The sequence below is a fragment of the Pelophylax lessonae genome (genome assembly GCF_965119305.1).
Source record: "Pelophylax lessonae genome assembly, chromosome: 5".
Lineage (NCBI taxonomy): Eukaryota > Metazoa > Chordata > Amphibia > Anura > Ranidae > Pelophylax > Pelophylax lessonae.
The window spans coordinates 460,385,717-460,405,324 of NC_138772.1; the positions used below are offsets into that span (position 1 = coordinate 460,385,717).

The following is a 19,608-nucleotide window of genomic DNA, read 5'->3' on the forward strand; positions in this document are numbered from 1 at the left end:
GAAAGCAGGTGTGTTACATTTGGTGCTATTCCTCCCACTCTCTCATACTGGTCAATGGAACATGGCACCTCATGGCAAAGAACTCTCCCTGAGGATCTGAAAAAAATAATTGTTGCTCTACATAAAGATGGCCTAGGCTATAAGAAGATTGCCAAGACCCTGAAACTGAGCTGCAGCACGATGACCAAGAACATACAGGTTTACCAGGACAGGTTCCACTCAGAACAGTCCTCACCATGGTCAACTAAAGAAGCTAAGTGCACATGTTCAGCATCATATCGAGGGGTTGTCTTTAAAAAATAGACGTATGAGTGCTGCCATCATTGAGCAGAGGTTGAAGGGGTGAGGGGGGTGGTTTCAGCCTGTCAGTGCTCCAACCATATGCCACACACTGCTTTAAATTGGTCGGCATGGCTGTCGTACCAGAAGGAGTCCTCTTCTAAAGACGATGCACAAGAAAGCCCGCAAACAGTTTGCTGAAGACAAGCAGACTAAGGACATGGATTACTGGAACCATGTCCCCGGGTCTGATGAGACCAAGATAAACTTATTTGGTTCAGATGGTGTCAAGCGTGTGTGGCGGCAAACAGGTGAGGAGTGCAAAGATAAGTGTGTCTTGCCTAGAGTCAAGCATGGTGGTGGGAGTGTCATGGTCTGGGGCTGCATGAGTGCTGCCAGCACTGGTGAGCTACAGTTCATTGAGGGAACCATGAATGCCAACATGTAGTGTGATATACTGAAGCAGAGCATGATCCCCTCCCTTCAGGGACTGGGCCGCAGGGCAGTTTTCCAATATGATAACGACCCCAAACACACCTCCAAGACAACCACCGCCTTGATAAAGAAGCTGAGGGTAAAGGTGATGGACTGGCCAAGCATATCTCCAGACCTAAACCCTATTGAGCATCTGTGGGGCATCCTCGAATGGAAGGTGGAGGAGCTCAAGGTCTCTAACATTCACCAGCTCTGTGATGTCATCATGGAGGAGAGGAAGAGGACTCCAGTGGCAACCTGTGAAGCTCTGGAGAACTCCATGTCCAAGAGGGTTAAGGCAGTGCTGAAAAATAATGGTGGTCACACACAATATTGACACTTTGTGCCAAATTCGAACATTTTGACTTAGGGGTGTACTCACATTTGTTGCCAGTGGTTTAGACATTAATGGCTGTGTGTTGAGTTATTTTGAGGGGACAGTAAGACCCCACTCACACTAGCGCGACTTGTCAGGCGACTTGGTCGCCTGATAAGTCGCGGTCGGTCGCCTGCCATTGATTAGCACAGGACCCGTTCTAATAGGAGCGATGCAAGTCGCTCCGACTTAGAAAAAGGGTCCTGTACTACTTTCGGGCGACCTGGAGGCGACTTGCATTGACTTCAATTATATGAAGTCCGTGCAAGTCGCACCGAGGTCGCGGTGCATGCTGTGCACCGCGACTTCACAGGTCGCCCCAACAAGTCGTGTCGCCCCTGTCTGAACGGGGTCTAAAGTTACACTGTTATACAAACTGTACACTCACTACTTTACATTATAGCAAAGTGTCATTTCTTCAGTGTTGTCACATGAAAAGATATAATAAAATATTTACAAAAATGTGAGGGGTGTACTCACTTTTGTGAGATACTGTATAGCTTAGAGAATAAAATAGTGGTTTGTTGCAATTGTTTATGTCACACTATATTTGCATAATATCAAATGCAAATATTTGGAAAAAAATACACTTTAATGAATTAAAAAAAAAAACAGTAAAGTTAGCCCAATTTTTTGTATAATATGAAAGATGATGTTATGCCGAGTAAATAGATACCTAAAATGTCATTCTTTAAAATTACACCCGCTCGTGGAGTGGTGACAAACTACAGTACTTCAAAACCTCCATAGGCGATGCTTAAAATTTTTTACAGATTACCTCTTTAGAGTTATAGAGGAAGTCAAAGTAAAGTTAAAATAAAGAATGAAAACACACACATAACATGTTGATCAGGTTTTTGGGTCATTCTCACAGCCCCCCCCCCCCCAGGTGATTCCCTCCAGCATTGTTTATAGATACCATCTTTATACCAAGAAAAAACAGCCTTCCCAGATAACCAACTCTAGATAACAGACCTTCTCAGATATTGCCTCTAGCTACAATACCACAAAGCTGTTTTATGATGTCAGCTGTCCTGAAACTTTAGGGTAAAAAAAATTTCAATACAATGTTCATTTCAGGTTTAAAATATTAGAGACTTCAATATTTCCATTACAGTTGATTGACTATATTTCCCCTTGTCTTCTCTTTTAATTTATTTTAATGAATGCAATAAACTACTTTTTTTTTGCTGTAGACTTTCATGTTTTGCCGGCATTGTCTATGTTCCCCAGTAAAGCTCAGTGTAAAGTTCCAACCTATACCGAAAGAAAGACCATTGATGTTGAATGTATTTTTTACTTAAAAAAAGCCAGGAAAACATCCTTTGTATGTGCCAAGCTGTATTAAACCGCAATGGAATATCTTTCAATGTCAGTGATTCAAAAGCCCCAAAATCACTGGATCAACGTGAGAACCTGGAAACTATCATATTTAGAAGGAGCGGTTGGTAATGGCAATTTCTATATTTCTTCAATACAAGTTTCATGTAAAATTTGATTCTTAGATCACTCATCTAATAAATAATGGATGAGCCATTGATAGACCAGGGCTTTGTGGTTAGTACATACTAGTAACAAAACTGGTTTCTTCAGTGAAAGTCAAAATGTAATTGATAAGTGTGGGTGTGGAGCCACACTGGGAAAGGTAGGTGACAACAAGTCATTGCTTGTTTTAATCTGCAAATTTAAAAATACTTATATTGTTGTATATTGCAGCACAAGTGCTGGATAAGATCTACAGAAAAGGGAGGTTTAGTCACAAATAATTTGGGGTGACATCACTGGAGTTCTGCCCTGCTCTATCTCTTAAAAGAAGAACTTCCTTTAATCTTTTCTCATTATCTGCTGTTCTCTGTAACTCCTGCATTACCAATACCCAGAAAAACACTGTCACCATGGCTGAGGAACTGCAGGGCTGTTGGAAGCTAGTTTCTTCTGAGGGCTTTGATGAATATATGAAGGCACTTGGTAAGCCAATTAACTTTTATATTTTGTATTTTCTCAGTGCAACTGCTTAGACTTGCAAAACTGTACAATTATTTTGACATTTATTTTTTCATATATTTGTTATTCCTTTATACATTTGATCTTTAGATTAGCTTGGACATGTCCAAGATCTTCTAGCTTAATGTTTTCACAAAGCTTATATTTAGATTAAGAGCCGGTTCACACTGCTGCGACCTCTAAGTCGCCTCATAAGGGGCGACTTGTTAGCGCGACTTTGCGCGTATTCAGCGCGACTTGTATGATAGACGACTTTGTACGACTTTGTATTTGGCCAACCAGAATATGATGGTTCTGGGTCATGCTCAATCACACAAAAAAAAGTTCTTAAAAATTGTCGTTTTTGATAAAGAGCCAATTATGGAAAACATTTTTGAAAAAAAAAATGAGATTTCTTTGGATTTAGTGTCTGGGGGGTTTAAAAAGTGTACCTGTGAAGTTTCAGCTCTGTAGCATGTCCAGAACCAGAAAAAAAGGATAATTTTTCTTATAATTTTTAGTAGCACAGGGATATGGCTCCGCTTCACCTGGGCGTTTTCGTTGCAGGCATTTATCGGGCATTTTTTGGGCTTCTTTGGAGGCAGGCAAGACACAAAAACATAACAACATTTCCAATAACAGCAATTAGCACCAAATAAAACAGAATTAAAACTAAACTCTAATAAACATCCAAACAATTAAAATACAACATAGCATAATCCAACACAGATAAAAAAAATATATAAAATCAAAATGCACATAATACTCTACTTTCTCTAGCATTAACCCACATAATAATTAATATAATACCAACATACTATAAACACTACATAAAAATCCTGATCATTACCCATATTAAAATCTTCACCTCCAGCCCTCACATGGAAAAATTATATAACTTGATGGCCTTTCCTACAGTAGGCTGTATTCAACATTCTAAAAAAATGAACCTACCAAAGAGTTCTTGACAAATCTTTTTCAAGGAAATCTTGAAAAGAAAAAAAATGTTTCCACAGCCTACCTTAATTTAAAATAAAATTTTTATGATCAATTGGGTTTGTTATTTTATCAGTCTTAGTAAATGCATGCATGCCCTATGGCACTCTTGTCACAACATTATGCTGGCAGAAATTAAAAGAACTATCGTAATACCCTAATGCAAACTATAAACTGAGGCCCTCTTATACATCATGCAAGCCCTTTTTTCTCTTAGCGTTCTTTGGGAAACACAACAGTTCAACGAGTATACTCCCTGTCACAAGGTGGTGGTTGGACATTGAAGGGCAGAAGGATTGGCATTTCCTAAAGGGCATATCCCTCTACACAGCCACAGTTTAGCTGTCATTAGGAGATAGGATGTCTCTTCAAGGCTTCTACTGCTGGTAAAAGTCTGACGTTTAAAGATTTATGCTAATGAAAAAGTCTCACATCAGATTTCCAAATCTCAGAGACTCATTACCACAGTCAACAGCAAGCTCAGTGTCACACCTATGCCTAAGGGATTCACTACAGCCTCTGCTACATTGTCATGGATAAGTGCCTTTCAAACAGCTCAGTATCACACAGGGTGTTCAAGCCCAGGAGATCCTGCAACTCAGTGTGGAATTGGGGTACAACCCTGTAGTTTCACTATTAAACTGGCAACCACGGAACCATCATGGTCCTGGTGTGTTTGCGGTCTACCTTCTGGGAGTAGATAGTTGAGTGCTAGACTTCTTAAAGGCTATGTTCACCTTTCAAAAAAAATGATCAATGCACATATTTTTTAAGTAAAATAATGTGAATTTATAATTATTTGTTTTCCTGTCTCCTGCAGAGCATTGCATCCACAATCAGCAGAACGCAGGTGCAATGTCAGGCTCCTGCACAGTCTTCCTATAGCTATGTGCCCATATCCCCACACAGGCTTTCTGTTACAAAGCTAGAGGAAGAATGAATGAACTAGCCACATGCTGAGTAGTGAGCTTGCAGCACATTCAAACTACAAGTTTGGGGACTTTTAGTTTTTTCATGTACAGATCTCTGTGAATGAATGACGCAGCTGTGTGGGTGGAGCAGCTGCAAAGCCGTGCTGTTTTCAAAAAGTGACAGCTGGTGTGGGGAGAAGATCCCCTGGCCGCTTTTACAGAGAGGGAACTTCTGGAGGTGGAAGGTGGGTTACACGTTACACCCTTAATATGAATGTAACATGCTCCTATAGCTTCTTTTACACTGACGGAGTAGGCGGATGACAGGCTCACTGTCCTCTATAGGCTGACAGATGGAAACGGACTGCCTGTCCTGTCCAATGATGCAGAGCAGACACTATAGGCTGACGGATGGAAAAAGACCACCTGTCCGTTTCCATCTGACTGTCATCCCATCCACTAGACGGATGTGGAACGGATCCCCATCCATCTGTTTTTAACGGATGGGATCGGATTTCAGTGGGTGTCAACAGACACATGTCCGCTGCCGTCCGCCTCTCCATTGAAAACAACAGATGGTCTGATAGAGCCCGCCTGAAAAACTAACAGATGGACCCGATCAGTCAGTCCGTGTATACGGGCCTAAAGGTGAACCTAGCCTTTAAATTAATGTACTGTATATCTAAAGTCAAAGTTCAGTTGCATTTGTGAAACGCCAGTATTTTTCTTAAATCTGGATACAAGCAAACAGTTTTTTGTATATATATTTTTGAAAGAATATTGTCTTTTGCGTGGAGTTTTTTTCTCCTCTTTAATGTAATCATGTTGTAAATGGGCCATATAGGCTGTACATAAAATATGCAATGCACAAACAAAAGTTATTTTAGGTGAAGTGATATAGGCAGCTGAATTTATAAACTAACATTCTATGTGAGTTTAAGCTTGGCCTTCCCTTACCAGAAGCCTCTCAAGGTGCCCTTTAATGTGATGGGCTGCCTCATTTACCAACAGAGAGGCATATGAAGTGGGAGTAGGTGGGAACTTTCTAGAAGGCAGGGGAGAGCAATCAAACCTGCAGCCTGTGAAATCCAGAACAGCCAAAAGAAATCAACAACTGCTCCAGTGATTACAGAGAAGTAAGAAAAGACTAAATGTTCCTAACATCTTAGCAACCTAATTAGGAGGGTGCTACATGTGGAACATCCTGGCTGTTTGCCGTTTCTAAGGCAAGAGAAGAATGTAATACTGCTCCATGCTGATCCACTCATGCCACACTGCTAATGGGTACAGTTCCAGCTTATTGCTGGGAATGCAGTATAAAGGATGATAGATGACCGCACAACTTCTGTATTATTTGAAAATCCCCTAAAACCAAGACAACAGAAGAAGTGAGACTTCTGTTTCATTTAGTGCTTAATCATAGAATATACATTGTACCACAAAGCTTTTGTTTAAACACATAACTATTACAGAAGGCTACTTATTTATGGAGGTGACACATTGACAAAAACAATATGCACAGATAGATGAAGAAGTTTAAAGAAAGAGAACCCAGCAATAAAGACAAACCGCACAGTGGAAAACTATTAATGTAGGACAATCTGCACCCCTCCTTTGCCAAAAGGAGGGCAGATTGCTTCTGCTTGGAATACATTATTTACCTGAAAAATAAGAAGTAGATTTACAATAGACGAAGAGTTACTCTACCAATATTTAAAATTTGAACAATCTATGCAAGTTAAAAAATAAGTTATGCCCACTTTTGCATTACTTGTGGTACAGGCTTCATACATACACTTTGTTTCACAGTGTTTATATACAGTGTTTATTTTCAAAAATCATTATTGTCCTCTGTTTTTTTATACGTTTTCAGAAAATGAAATATTTGATGCATCTGAAAGGTTTTGGAGGGAGGCATTTTGAGTATTCCAGATTATCTAACTCACTACATGATCTATCTGATGTGATTCTATAGATCTTTTGGGGTAAAATGTAGTTAACTTTTGGTGCTGTAAAAATAGATCTACAATATACAAAACATCTGACAATCAAAGTTCAGCTGAAATTGAAGCCATATTTAGGATTTAAGATTATACCAACAGTTACTACAAAGAAGGTTCAGGGCTGTCAGTGGAAGATCTGGGGGTGTGTCCTGTGTGCCAGGGGCTAGAGTTGCTGCTGACATAAAGAGTTAGATGAATATTTTATTTAGGGGTGCACAACCTACATACATAATGAGGTCATTATTTTATCCTTTTTTCCTTTCATATAATGTAACGTTGTCATTTTATGTTTTACTTAAACTTTTTTGTTTTACTCTTTTGGAGGTGTGGATATGGCTACCAGAATGATTGTAAGTCGTTTGAAACCAGACGTGATTATCAGTAAAAATGGGGATGATTGGTGTATAAAAACAGTGAGCAGTTTTAAGACTGCAGATCTCTGCTTTAAACTAAATGAAGAATTTGATGAAGACACAGCAGACAAAAGGAAATGCAAGGTGAGAATATTAACAGTGTTTCTTTAACAGAATGGGGAATCAGCCAAATGATTAGACAGGGAGTAACTGTAACTTGTATTTTTTTCTATACAGGCGCAAAGTTTGATGCAATAAGGCAATAAAAGGTTCAAGATATCAAAAACATGCATGTATTATACATCCACTTCCCCCCCGGAAGATTTTACCCCCTACATGACCAAGCCTGTTCTTTTCTACTTGGCACTGTGCTAGCTTATCTGGCGATTGCATGGTCATGCAAGACTGTACCCAAGCAAAATTTATAGCATTTTTTTTCACACAGATAGAGCTTTCTTTTGGTGGTGTTTGATCACCACTATTTTTTTTTTTTTTTTTTCTGTGATATAAATGAAAAAAGACCAAAAATATAAAAATAAAATTATTTTTTACTTTCTGCTATAGTACATATCCATGAGATAAAGAAAATGTCTTCATAAATTTTTGCCAAAATTCATTCTGCTACATGTTTTTGAATAAAAAAATCCCCACAAGTGTATATTGATTGGTTTGCGTGAAAGAAGTTATAGCATCTACAAACTATGGTCTATATACAGGATTTTTTTTTTTATACTACTAATGGTGGCAATCAATGACCTGTAATGGGGCCACGATAGTGCAGCCGGCAATCTGACATTAACTGATGCTGGGGGGGGGGGGGGGCAACTGACTAATTGCCACTGACATCACCAGCGCCATTAATACAGTGATCAGTGGTAAAAATATACACTGTCACTCACTGTCACTGTATTAACTATGCTGTCTGGGAAGAGGTTAACATCTAGGGTGATCAAGGGGTAAATATGTGCTTAACTATGTGCAATGTGTGTAAAGTGTGCTGCTTATTACTAATTCTCTCTTCTTTGCAGGGATGAGAAACTGACAGATCGCTGCCTGTATACAGAGCTCTGTGTTGAATGTCAACACAGAGCTCTTGGCTGTGAATGTACACAGCCAATCAGCAGGTCCAGGCGGTGAATCATTGGCTGGAACATACTGATACCTGGCTGGGGAAGGGAGCATGCGCGCCCTAAATCGAGAAGTAGGCAGCGATATACCAGTACCTTGCTTTGCCTATAGCTGCCACCCATTCGCAGTACAATCCAGGTGGTCTTTTAATGGATATGTACCTACTGTATGTAATTGAACTGTGCAGTGGTTTTGCACAGACCAGACCAGATTCTCCTCTTCTCAGGTCCCTGGCTGGAGCTCCCGGCCCCTCCCTCCTGTTGAGTGTCCCTACAGCAAGCAGCTAGCTATGGAGGCACCCGAGCTGAGCTGCAACTTCGTGTATCCATTCGGCCCCACCCCTCTCTCTATCCTGATTGGATAACTGAGTTTGATTGACAGAAGCAGAAGCCAATGGTCCTGCTGCTGTTTCTCAGTCAATCAGGAGAGAGAATCCCAGATGGCTGAGGCATTCATGGACATCGCTGGATAGAGAGGGGGTTCAGTAAGTATTGGGGGGGGGGGGGCTGACTGCACACGGAAGGCTTTTTATCTTAATGCATATAATGCATTAGGATAAAAAGAGCTTCTGATTTTACAACCCCTTTAAGCTAGAGCTGCACGATTCTGAATAAAATGAGAATCACATTTTTTTTTTGCTTAGAATAAAGATTGAGATTCTCTCACAATACTCAGCATAACATCATATTTTACATTATACAAAAATATTGGGCCAACTTTACTGTTTAATTTTTTTTAAATTCATTAAAGTGTATTTTTTCCCAAAAAACTGCATTTGAAAGACCTCTGCGCAAATACAGTGTGACATAAAAAAATTGCAGTGATCGCCATTTTATTCTCTAGGGTCTCTGCTAATATATATATATATATATATATATATATATATATATATATATATATATATATATATATATATATATATATATATATATATACAGTGGGTACGGAAAGTATTCAGACCCCCTTACATTTTTCACTCTTTGTTATATTGCAGCCATTTGCTAAAATCATTTAAGTTCATTCTTCTTCCTCATGAATGTACACATAGCACCCCATACTGACAGAAAAACACAGAATTGTTGACATTGTTGCAGATTTATTAAAAAAGAAAAACTGAAATATCACATGGTCCTAAGTATTCAGACCCTTTGCTGTGACACTCATATTTTACTCAGGTGCTTTCCATTTCTTCTGATCATCCTTGAGATGGTTCTACACCTTCATTTGAGTCCAGCTGTGTTTGATTATACTGATTGGACTTGATTAGGAAAGCCACACACCTGTCTATATAAGACCTTCCAGATCACAATGCATGTCAGAGCAAATGAGAATCATGAGGTCAAAGGAACTGCCTGAAGAGCTCAGAGACAGAATTGTGGCAAGGCACAGATCTGGCCAAGGTTACAAAAATATTTCTGCTGCACTTAAGGTTCCTAAGAGCACAGTGGCCTCCATAATCCTCAAATGGAAGACATTTGGGACGACCAGAATCCTTCCTAGAGCTGGCCGTCCGGCCAAACTGAGCTATCGGGGGAGAAGAGCCTTGGTGAGAGAGGTAAAGAAGAACCCAAAGATCACTGTGGCTGAGCTCCAGAGATGCAGTCAGGAGATGGGAGAAAGTTGTAGAAAGTCAACCATCACTGCAGCCCTCCACCAGTCGGGGCTTTATGGCAGAGTGGCCCGACGGAAGCCTCTCCTCAGTGTAAGACACATGAAAGCCTGCATGGTGTTTGCTAAAAAACACCTGAAGGACTCCAAGATGGTGAGAAATAAGATTCTCTGGTCTGATGAAACCAAAATAGAACTTTTTGGCCTTAATTCTAAGCGGTATGTGTGGAGAAAACCAGGCACTGCTCATCACCTGTCCAATACAGTCCCAACAGTGAAGCATGGTGGTGGCAGCATCATGCTGTGGGGGTGTTTTTCAGCTGCAGGGACAGGACGACTGGTTGCAATCGAGGGAAAGATGAATGCGGCCAAGTACAGGGATATCCTGGACAAAAACGTTCTGCAGAGTGCTCTGGACCTCAGACTGGGCCGAAGGTTTACCTTCCAACAAGACAATGACCCTAAGCACACAGCTAAAATAACGAAGGAGTGGCTTCACAACAACTCCGTGACTGTTCTTGAATGGCCCAGCCAGAGCCCTGACTTAAACCCAATTGAGCATCTCTGGAGAGACCTAAAAATGGCTGTCCACCAACGTTTACCATCCAACCTGACAGAACTGGAGAGGATCTGCAAGGAGGAATGGCAGAGGATCCCCAAATCCAGGTGTGAAAGACTTGTTGCATCTTTCCCAAAAAGACTCCTGGCTGTATTAGATCAAAAGGGGGCTTCTACTAAATACTGAGCAAAGGGTCTGAATACTTAGGACCATGTGATATTTCAGTTTTTATTTTTTAATAAATCTGCAACAATGTCAACAATTCTGTGTTTTTCTGTCAGTATGGGGTGCTATGTGTACATTCATGAGGAAGAAGAATGAACCTAAATGATTTTAGCAAATGGCTGCAATATAACAAAGAGTGAAAAATTTAAGGGGGTCTGAATACTTTCCGTACCCACTGTATATATATATATATATATATATATATATAATGCTGGGGGGTTCTAAGTAATTTTCTAGCAAGAAATAGTGATTTTAAATTGTAAGCAACAAGTGTCAGAAAAAGGCTTAGTCTTTAAGAGGTTAAACTGCCCTCACTTACAGACAAAAGTTAATTTCTTTGATCTAAAAGAAGGAAATGATACATTGTAAAGCATTGTGTTTATAGTTATCTCTCAGCCTTAAAAATGTTGATAAACATTTGCTGGAGGCTCTTTTTTCTTGACAGCTCTGAGTGAGCAGAGAACAGCTCTGCTCTGTATGAATCGAGGAGATGCCATTTTAAGATCGTGAGGGGGGGTGAATTGAGATCGCGATTTTTTAACGATTAATCGTGTAGCTGTACAATAAGCTCATATCTTGTTGTATTATTTGTAGAGCAATCCTGACTTCCTTTGGAAAAAGCTTTTGATTATAAAAGTAAAATGCTTTTTATTGTATGTTGCAGACTATCATTACACTAGTGGATGGGAAATTGATACAAACCCAAACGTGGGATGGGAAGAAATCCACTATAACACGAGAAGTACAAAATGGTAAAATGATAACCGTAAGTAAGCACCATGGCTTTACCTTATGGACATTTTTTCAGTGTTTATCTCTGAAACAGCCTAAACACTGGAAAAAAATTTTTCATTACATCCAATACTTTTAAACGCAGACATCCAAACCCACAAAAATCAAATGCCCAGAGCCCACAACTTGATTAACTAGTATTTTCAACAAAAATAAAAAAAACATGTTCCACTAATATAAGGCTGCAATAAACTAACCATTATCAACGTATGTGTTTGGTAGTTTTAAAATACATCTATCTAAAATGGTTTTAGTCTCGGTTCACACTAGTGGAGCTTCAAAGTTGCCTGACTTTGAAGCCGCACAGCCCGACTTTATCGCGGCTTGCAACTGACTTCTTTCACAGAAGTCAATGCAAGTCGCCCCCCAAGTCGGAGCAACTTGAGTCGCTCCGATTTGACTGGTTCCATTGCACTGAAAGGGGCTTGACTTGTCATGGGACTAAGTCGCCTGACAGGTCGCCTCAGTGTGAACCGAACCTAAAATACATTTTTAAATAGTCTTAAAAGTAACCCTTCTATAACCAAATAAAAAAGGTTTGGCTATAGATACACCTTAGGGCTCATGTACACTACAGCTCCTAAACTCAACTCCATAAAAGCCTATGAGTCCATGTACACAAAGGCTTTTACAAGAGTTTAGAAGCTGCATGCGGTTTGGGGAGGTTCAACCCCCCCTAACCTCACTCTCCTGAATGCGAAAGAATTGCATTCAGGATAGGAACGTTTTGCGTTTTCCCGTGGTTGGCAGTCAACCCAGTCTGTGTGTACATGAAGCCTTAAAGCGCTATTAACCACTTAAGCCCCAGCCCTATTTCGGACACTTTTTGTTTACAAGTTAAAACCAGTATTTTTTCCTAGAAAACTACTTAGAACCCCCAAACATTATATATATATTTTTAGCAAAGACTCTGGATAATAAAATGTCGGTCATTGCAAAATCTTTTGTCACGCGGTATTTGCGCAGCGGTCTTTAAAACGCCATTTTTTTGGAAAAAAAATGAAAAATCACATTTCACTGCATTTAAAAAATACTAAACAGTAAAGTTAGCCCATTTTTTTTGTATATTGTGAAAGATGATGTCACGCCGAGTAAATAGATACCCAACATGTTACGGTTTAAAATTGCGCCCCCCCGTGGGATGGCGACAAACTACGGTCAATAGAGATCTCAATCTGCGATGCTTTAAATTTATTTAACGGTTACCAGTTTAGAGGTAGAGTGTAGCTCTTTTTTTTTTAATTATTGCCCACACTCTTGCGATCGCGGCGATACCTCACATGTGGGGTTTGAACAGCGATTTCATTCGCGGCTCGACTTGCATATACGTTTTTTTTTGTGCGCGAGCTAACGGTGACGGGGGCGGCTTAATTTTTTTTTTTCCTATTTATTTTTTATTTTTTTTAAACTTTATTACAGTTTTAAAAAAAAAAATAATAATCTGATCACTTTTATTGCTGTCACAAGCAATGTAAACATCCCTTGTGACACCAATATGTAGTGACATGTACACTTTATGGAGGGATCGAGGATCTAAAAGACCCTAGACCCCTCCACTACACTTCCCTGTATGCAAAATGCCGAAAACGGCATTTTTGCATACAGCCGTTTTTCAAAACTGCCGCCTTTTGCAGCACAGTAACCCGGAAGTGACGTCATGGACGCCGCCTCCGGGTTACGTCATCGGAGACCCGATCGATGCCGTTTCCGGCATTCATCATGACTCCATCCAGCCGGCGGTGCCCCGAGCAAAGCCACCGAAGGCGGCGGGAGGGGGGGGGACGTCCCCTCCCGCCCCCCGGATAATGATCGAGTGGCTCCCGAGCCGCATCGGTCGTTACCGACGGAAAGCCGGCCGTCGGCTTCAAACCACGGTACCGGGATGATGCCTCTAGCTAGAGGCATCATCCCGGTATAACCCCGCAAAGTGTACCGACGTATCGGTACGTTACTATGCGGTAAGTGGTTAAACCCACACCGAAAATGTAATATATTGCAGCTTACCAATCATTGGATGTGCATTCGTTTTCTTTTTTTTAAGCATTTTTCATTCTGTTTTCACCGGTTGATCTGGCCACTAACACACTTCCTGTATTAGAATGCCTCTACTTTGGATGAAGGAGCACAGGGGCACATTTGGACAGCAGCCTATAGCAAGCCTTACCCAAGTTTGACTGCTGTATTTAAATTCAGGAGCTGGAGAGCGGTGCTCTGACTAGGGAGTTCAACTCCCAAAACATGAAACCCATACCATATACAGCCAGCCACTCGGTGTACTCTTGACAAATTCATTTATTGGCTACACATAAAAGGAACTAAAACCATATGCAGTGCTGCACCAGAAAAGGTATATATAACATAAGATTAGAGATAAATAATGTATAAAAGTGTTTTTAGTGTCCAAAAAAATATTGTATACAGGTGCTTCCAGTGTCCACAAGTAGTGATATCTTAATAACAGTGACTCATAGAAAACAATCTTCTGTGATCCCCACAAAAGCAATCCGTGATGTGCTCCACTTCACCACCACCAGAAATCAAAAGCCTCTCACCTTACACACTGACCCAAGAATCAACCCAGGTCAGATACAGCTTTACCCCACCGGGGTCACAGGATAGTGTAGAGGATCTTCAATAGGACACCCATAGAGATTCCCAAAATAAGTTCCATTCTCATCAGAAGCAGATGACGGGCATAGGAGGGAAAAAGCAAAGCAGATCTAATGCTCTCCGTATGGGTGAATCAACAGGGAGTTTATTAAAATAAGGTACTCACAAACAAATACTTGGAAAAGTGCATATATAACAGCTCCACACAGCTGAGAGGATGCAGAGAACAAGACAAAGTTTTGTTTTGATTCATTAGTTACAAAAATTCTTGAAATTCACTAAATTCGATTGGAATTTTCTGAATTTGGTCAAATTTATTCTATTTGAAATCCGAATTTTGGAAGATGGTTATATTCTGTTTCATACTATTCTATTGTTTTTTCTATTCTTTTCTTTTTTATTCTATTCTTTTCTATTGTATTATATTATTTTCTATTATATTCATATTTGAATTTATTCTATTCGAAATTCACATTTTAGAAGATAGTTAAATTCTTTCTATTCAATTCTATTCTGTTGTTTTTTTATATTCTTTTCTATTTTTTTTTTATTTTATATACTTTTTTATTCTATTCCATTTTTTTGTATTCTATTCAAATTCAAATTAATTCCATTCGAATTTCGAAAAAGATGGTTGTATTCTATTTTATTCTATTGTTTCTTTTCTTTTCTTTTTTATTCTATTCAAATTCAATTTTTTTTAATTCAAATTTATTCTATTCGAAATTTGAATTTCAGAAGATGGTTATATTCTTTCTAATTTATTCTATTCTCTTATATTCTAGTCTATTCTATTCTATTTTTTCTATTCTATTCCAATTTAAATGTATTCTATTTGAAATTCAAATTTCAAAAGATGGGTATATTCTATTTTATTCTATTCTGTTCCTTTATTTTTTTTTATTCTATTTTATTATGTTCTTTTATTTTCTATTCTATTGATTTCTGTTTTACTCTATTATTTTCCTCGTATTTTCTATTCTATTCCTTTATTTTCTATTTATTTTTTTATATTGTTTTGTTTTCTATTCTATTCCTTTATTTTCTATTCTTTTGTATTCTATTTTAATCAAATTTTTAAAAGTTTTTCATTAAAATCAATTTTTGTCCAAATTTTTTTTCGTTATTTCAGATTTGTATAAATTCATTACTATTGTAATTCAGAAATTCAAATACATCTGAATTTCTGAATAACAAAAAAATTATCTGAATTTAGATTTGAAAGGAACCGCAAATGTCTACTGTCTCTGCATGAGCAAGCATGAGTTCACTTTAACTCTTTTTTGTTTTATTGTAAGTGTGACTAATATTTGTTTTCTTTTTTTTTTTTTCATAGAATTGCATATGTGATAATGTGAAGTGTCATCGGGTCTATGAGAAAAAATGAAGCTTCAGACAATAATATGCTTTACAGTATAACTTTACTTCAATAAGCAGTGTCTTACAAGAATAAGTAATTTTTAAAACACCTTTGTTATATCTGTGCAAATAAAAAAGGTTTTCAGAAATATTTTACTTCTCTTTGTCACATTCAACAAAAAAAGGAACTAATCAGAACGAATTACTCAGAGTTGCTGTCTGTTTACTTTAAACATTCTTTCAAACATGATGAGGATTTGGCTTCAGCTTTGTGATAGAGAGTTACAGCAATCGTAGGTATATTAGCATTTCATTAAAGGGCATGAATCCAAATTCTTGCTCACAGTGGACTGACTGGCTGAGGTTACACTTTGCTTCAATTTGAAATCCTTTTCACTATTATGGCTGGTTTACATCTATAGACCACAGTTTAACCCCTTCGGCCTCGGATTCAGGGACTTGTACCGGAGTGATGCCTGCAGCTAGAGGCATCATCCCGTTACCGTTGTTTAGAGCCGACGGTTGGCTTTCTTAAAATGACAATCGATGTGGCTGAGCAGCTGCTCAGTTGTCATTACAAGGAGCGGGAGGGGACGTCCCCCCCTCCCGCCACCTTCTGGGGTTCGCCTGGGTCACCCATCCTATCGGGAGACCCGAGCAACCGGCCGGCACATCCGCCGTCTGGCTTAAGACCCGAACAAAGCCAGATTTGGCTTTAATCGGGTCTCCGATATAAAAACCCAGAAGCGATGTCATGACATCACTGCCAGGTACTGGAGCCCTAAAAGCGCCAGATTTAAGAAAAAAAAATTACAGCATTCAAGTCAGACAAACTTGGCGTTTTAAATGCTTAAGTGCATAGGAGAGGTTTGGGGTATTTTTGACCCCAGATCCCTCCTTAAAGAGTACCTGTCACTGCCTATTACTGTCACAAGGGATGTTTGCTTTCCTTGTGACAGCAATAAAAGTGATCAAACATTTTTTTTTTTAAATGGACAGTATAATAAAAAAATAAATAAAAAAATTTGGAAAAAAAATGTAAAGCGCCCCATCCCTCTGTGCACAGAAGCGAACGCATAGACAAGTCGCGCCCACATATGTAAACAGGGTTCAAACCACACATGTGAGGTGTCGCCGCGATAGTTCGAGTGGGAGCAATTATTCTAGCATAAGACCTCCTCTATAACTTTAAACAGGTAACCATCACCTATCGAGATTTTAAGGCCCGTAGTTTGTCGCCATTCCACCAGTGTGCGCAATCTTAAACCATGACATGTAAGGTATCTATTTATTCGACGTAACATCATCTTTCACATGATATAAAAAAGTGGGCTAACTTTACTATATATTTTTTTTTTTAATTCATGAAAATTTTGCATTTGATAGACTGCTGCGCAAATACCACATGACATACAATATTGCAACGATCTTCATTTTATTCTCTAGGGTCTCTGCTAAAAAAATATATATAATGTTTGGGGGTTCTAAGTAATTTTCTAGCTAAAAATACTGATTTTAACTTGTAAACAACATATGCCAGAAAAAGGCTTAGGCTCCAAGGGGTTAGGCGGGGCATACACTGCACAATAATCGATCAGTGGGTCATCGGTCACTCCCTGTGCAACATCCTTCCCTTGCAAGGTGACCCATTAAAATACAATAGGAAAATCTATTTTTTCATCCTTTTAGGCCAATTTGTATTCTGCTACATATTTTTGGTAAAAAAAAAAAAAATCGCAATAACCGTATTTTGATTGTTTTTCACAAAAGTTATCGCGTCTACTAACTATGGGAAAGATTTATGTCATTTTTATTTCTTAAATTTATTTTTTACTAGTAATTAGGGATGATCGAACGGTTCGGGTCCACCATCGGTTCGGCCCGAACATTGGGTGTTCGAGGTTCGGCCGAATTTAGAACTTTTTGCCCAAAAAGTTCGGAATTCGGCAACCAGAACCGCCCAAAATGCAATGCTTCAGGAAATGGGCTTTAAAAGCCCGTGATTGGACCAGAACCATTAGCAAAAGCCAATTGAGGGGGCAGGAGAATGCTAGGAATGTGATTGGAGTGACTAGGGGGTCCCTAGACCAATCATTAGTGAATACGCCCCCCAGTATATAAGATGGCCCCCGCCATATTCCCAGCATTGTTATACTGGACATGGAAGAGAGTGGAAGCAGTTCTGTTAATTTTACTTTAAAAGTGTCATTTAGCTATTTTTAGTGTGAGGAAAGGGATATCTAGTGTAGTTAGAGTGCTCCTTTACACTTAAGTTAGCTTCAAAAATTTAGTTTCTGTAGGGAAAGTGTTAAGTGTAAGGGGACCATAGTGTAGTGTAGGGTTAACTGACAGTGACTGCTATGGCAGGGTGACAAAACCCTTCCATAGCAGGGTGACCGCTATAGAGAAATGATCATTTCTCTGAGTTGCTTCGGGACAGGTATGTGGCTTCTCACCAGCAAGCATTTTTTATGCTGCAGGGGCTGCCACTGCCAGTGTTTTTTTGAGGACATGTTTGATGTCAGACATGACATCTGAACATGTGTATAGGGGGTATATATAGACATATATGTCTGAATATATACCCCTAGACATATATAGGTGTGATAGTAGCAGAAATAAATGCTTGCGCTAATGAAATCATTTACAGTAATATATTTCTGCTACTATCACACCTATATATGTCTAGGGGTATATATTCAGACATATATGCCTATATATACCCCCTATACACATGTTCAGATGTTTTGCCTGCCTCAAAAGAACCCCAAAAAATGCCAAAAAAACGCTAGCGTCAAAAAAAAAAAATGCCCAGGTGTGTTTTTGCTGGCATTTTTTGGGGGGTTTTGGAGGCAGGCAAAACATCAGAACTTGTGCACAGTACCACTATACACATGTTCAGATGTTTTTCCTGACTGCAAAGAACCCAAAAAAATGCCTGCTATTAAACCGGCAAGGTGTTACAAGCAGAGAAGCCATATTCCTGTGCTTAAAGTTTTCTAATACAAACAATCTTTTTTTTTATGGTTCTGGACATGCTACAGAGCTGAAACTTCACATGTACACTTTTTAGACCCCCCAGATCTGAAATCCAAAGTAAAAATAAAAAAATCTCTTTTTTTTTTTTTTATAATTTTTCAATCATTGGCTTTTTTATCAAAAATGACAATTTTTAAGAACTTTTTTTTGTGTGATTTTGTGTCTGGGGGGTCTAAAAGGTGTACCTGTGAAGTTTCAGCTCTGTAGCATGTCCAGAACCAGAAAAAAAGATCATATAGGTGTTAAAGTTAAAGGAGGCTCCCGAACCACATCCCTGTTCTACTGAAAAATTATCTCTTTTTTTTCATGGTTCTGGACATGCTACAGAGCTGAAACTTCACATGCACACCTTTTAGACCCCCCAGATACTAAATCCAAAGTAAAAATCAAAAAATCTCTTTTTTTTTTTTTTTTTTTTAATTTTTCAATAATTGGCTTTTTTATCAAAAATGACAATTTTTAAGAACTTTTTTTTGTGTGATTAATAGTTAATGGGGCATGACCCAGAACCCTAGGCACTTTTTAGGGGCATTTATTGGGTTTTGGGGCTTCAAAATTGTGTTTTTTGATTACCGAAGTTCGGGTCCCATTGATTTCAATGGGGTTCTGAAATCCGAACCGAACTTTCGTGAAGTTCGGGTGTTCTGGTCGAACCGAACTTTTCAAAAGTTCGATCATCCCTACTAGTAATGGCGGCGATCTGAGATTTTTACTGGGACTGCGACATTGCGGTGGACAGATCGGACCCCTAACTGACCTTTTTGACACTTTTGGGGGACCAGTGACATTACTACAGTACTCAGTGCTAAAAATATGCACTGTTACTGTAACAATGGCATTGGCACAGAAGGGATTAACCTAGTGGGTGATCAAAGGGTTAAATGTAAGCCTGGGGGAGTGTTTACTAACTGTG

General features: G+C 39.0%; 1 protein-coding gene across 1 annotated transcript; it reads left to right on the forward strand.

Moving 5' to 3' along the window:
• The first annotated feature begins 2,944 nt into the window (after positions 1–2,944).
• LOC309555715 (myelin P2 protein-like) lies at positions 2,945–15,805 on the forward strand. Its single transcript, XM_082257774.1, has 4 exons — positions 2,945–3,097; positions 7,347–7,519; positions 11,560–11,661; positions 15,634–15,805. The coding sequence occupies exons 1-4, from the start codon at positions 3,025–3,027 to the stop codon at positions 15,682–15,684; spliced, it is 399 nt and encodes a 132-aa protein (XP_082113900.1). The 5' UTR covers positions 2,945–3,024; the 3' UTR covers positions 15,685–15,805.
• The last annotated feature ends 3,803 nt before the right edge of the window (positions 15,806–19,608 follow it).

Coding starts and splice junctions, on each gene's coding strand:
- LOC309555715 (XM_082257774.1), top strand. CDS start 3,025: ATGGCTGAGGAACTGCAGGGCTGTTGGAAGCTAGTTTCTTCTGAGGGC. Junction 3,098..7,346: donor TGAATATATGAAGGCACTTG/GTAAGCCAATTA, acceptor ACTCTTTTGGAG/GTGTGGATATGGCTACCAGA. Junction 11,662..15,633: donor AAAATGGTAAAATGATAACC/GTAAGTAAGCAC, acceptor TTTTTTTCATAG/AATTGCATATGTGATAATGT.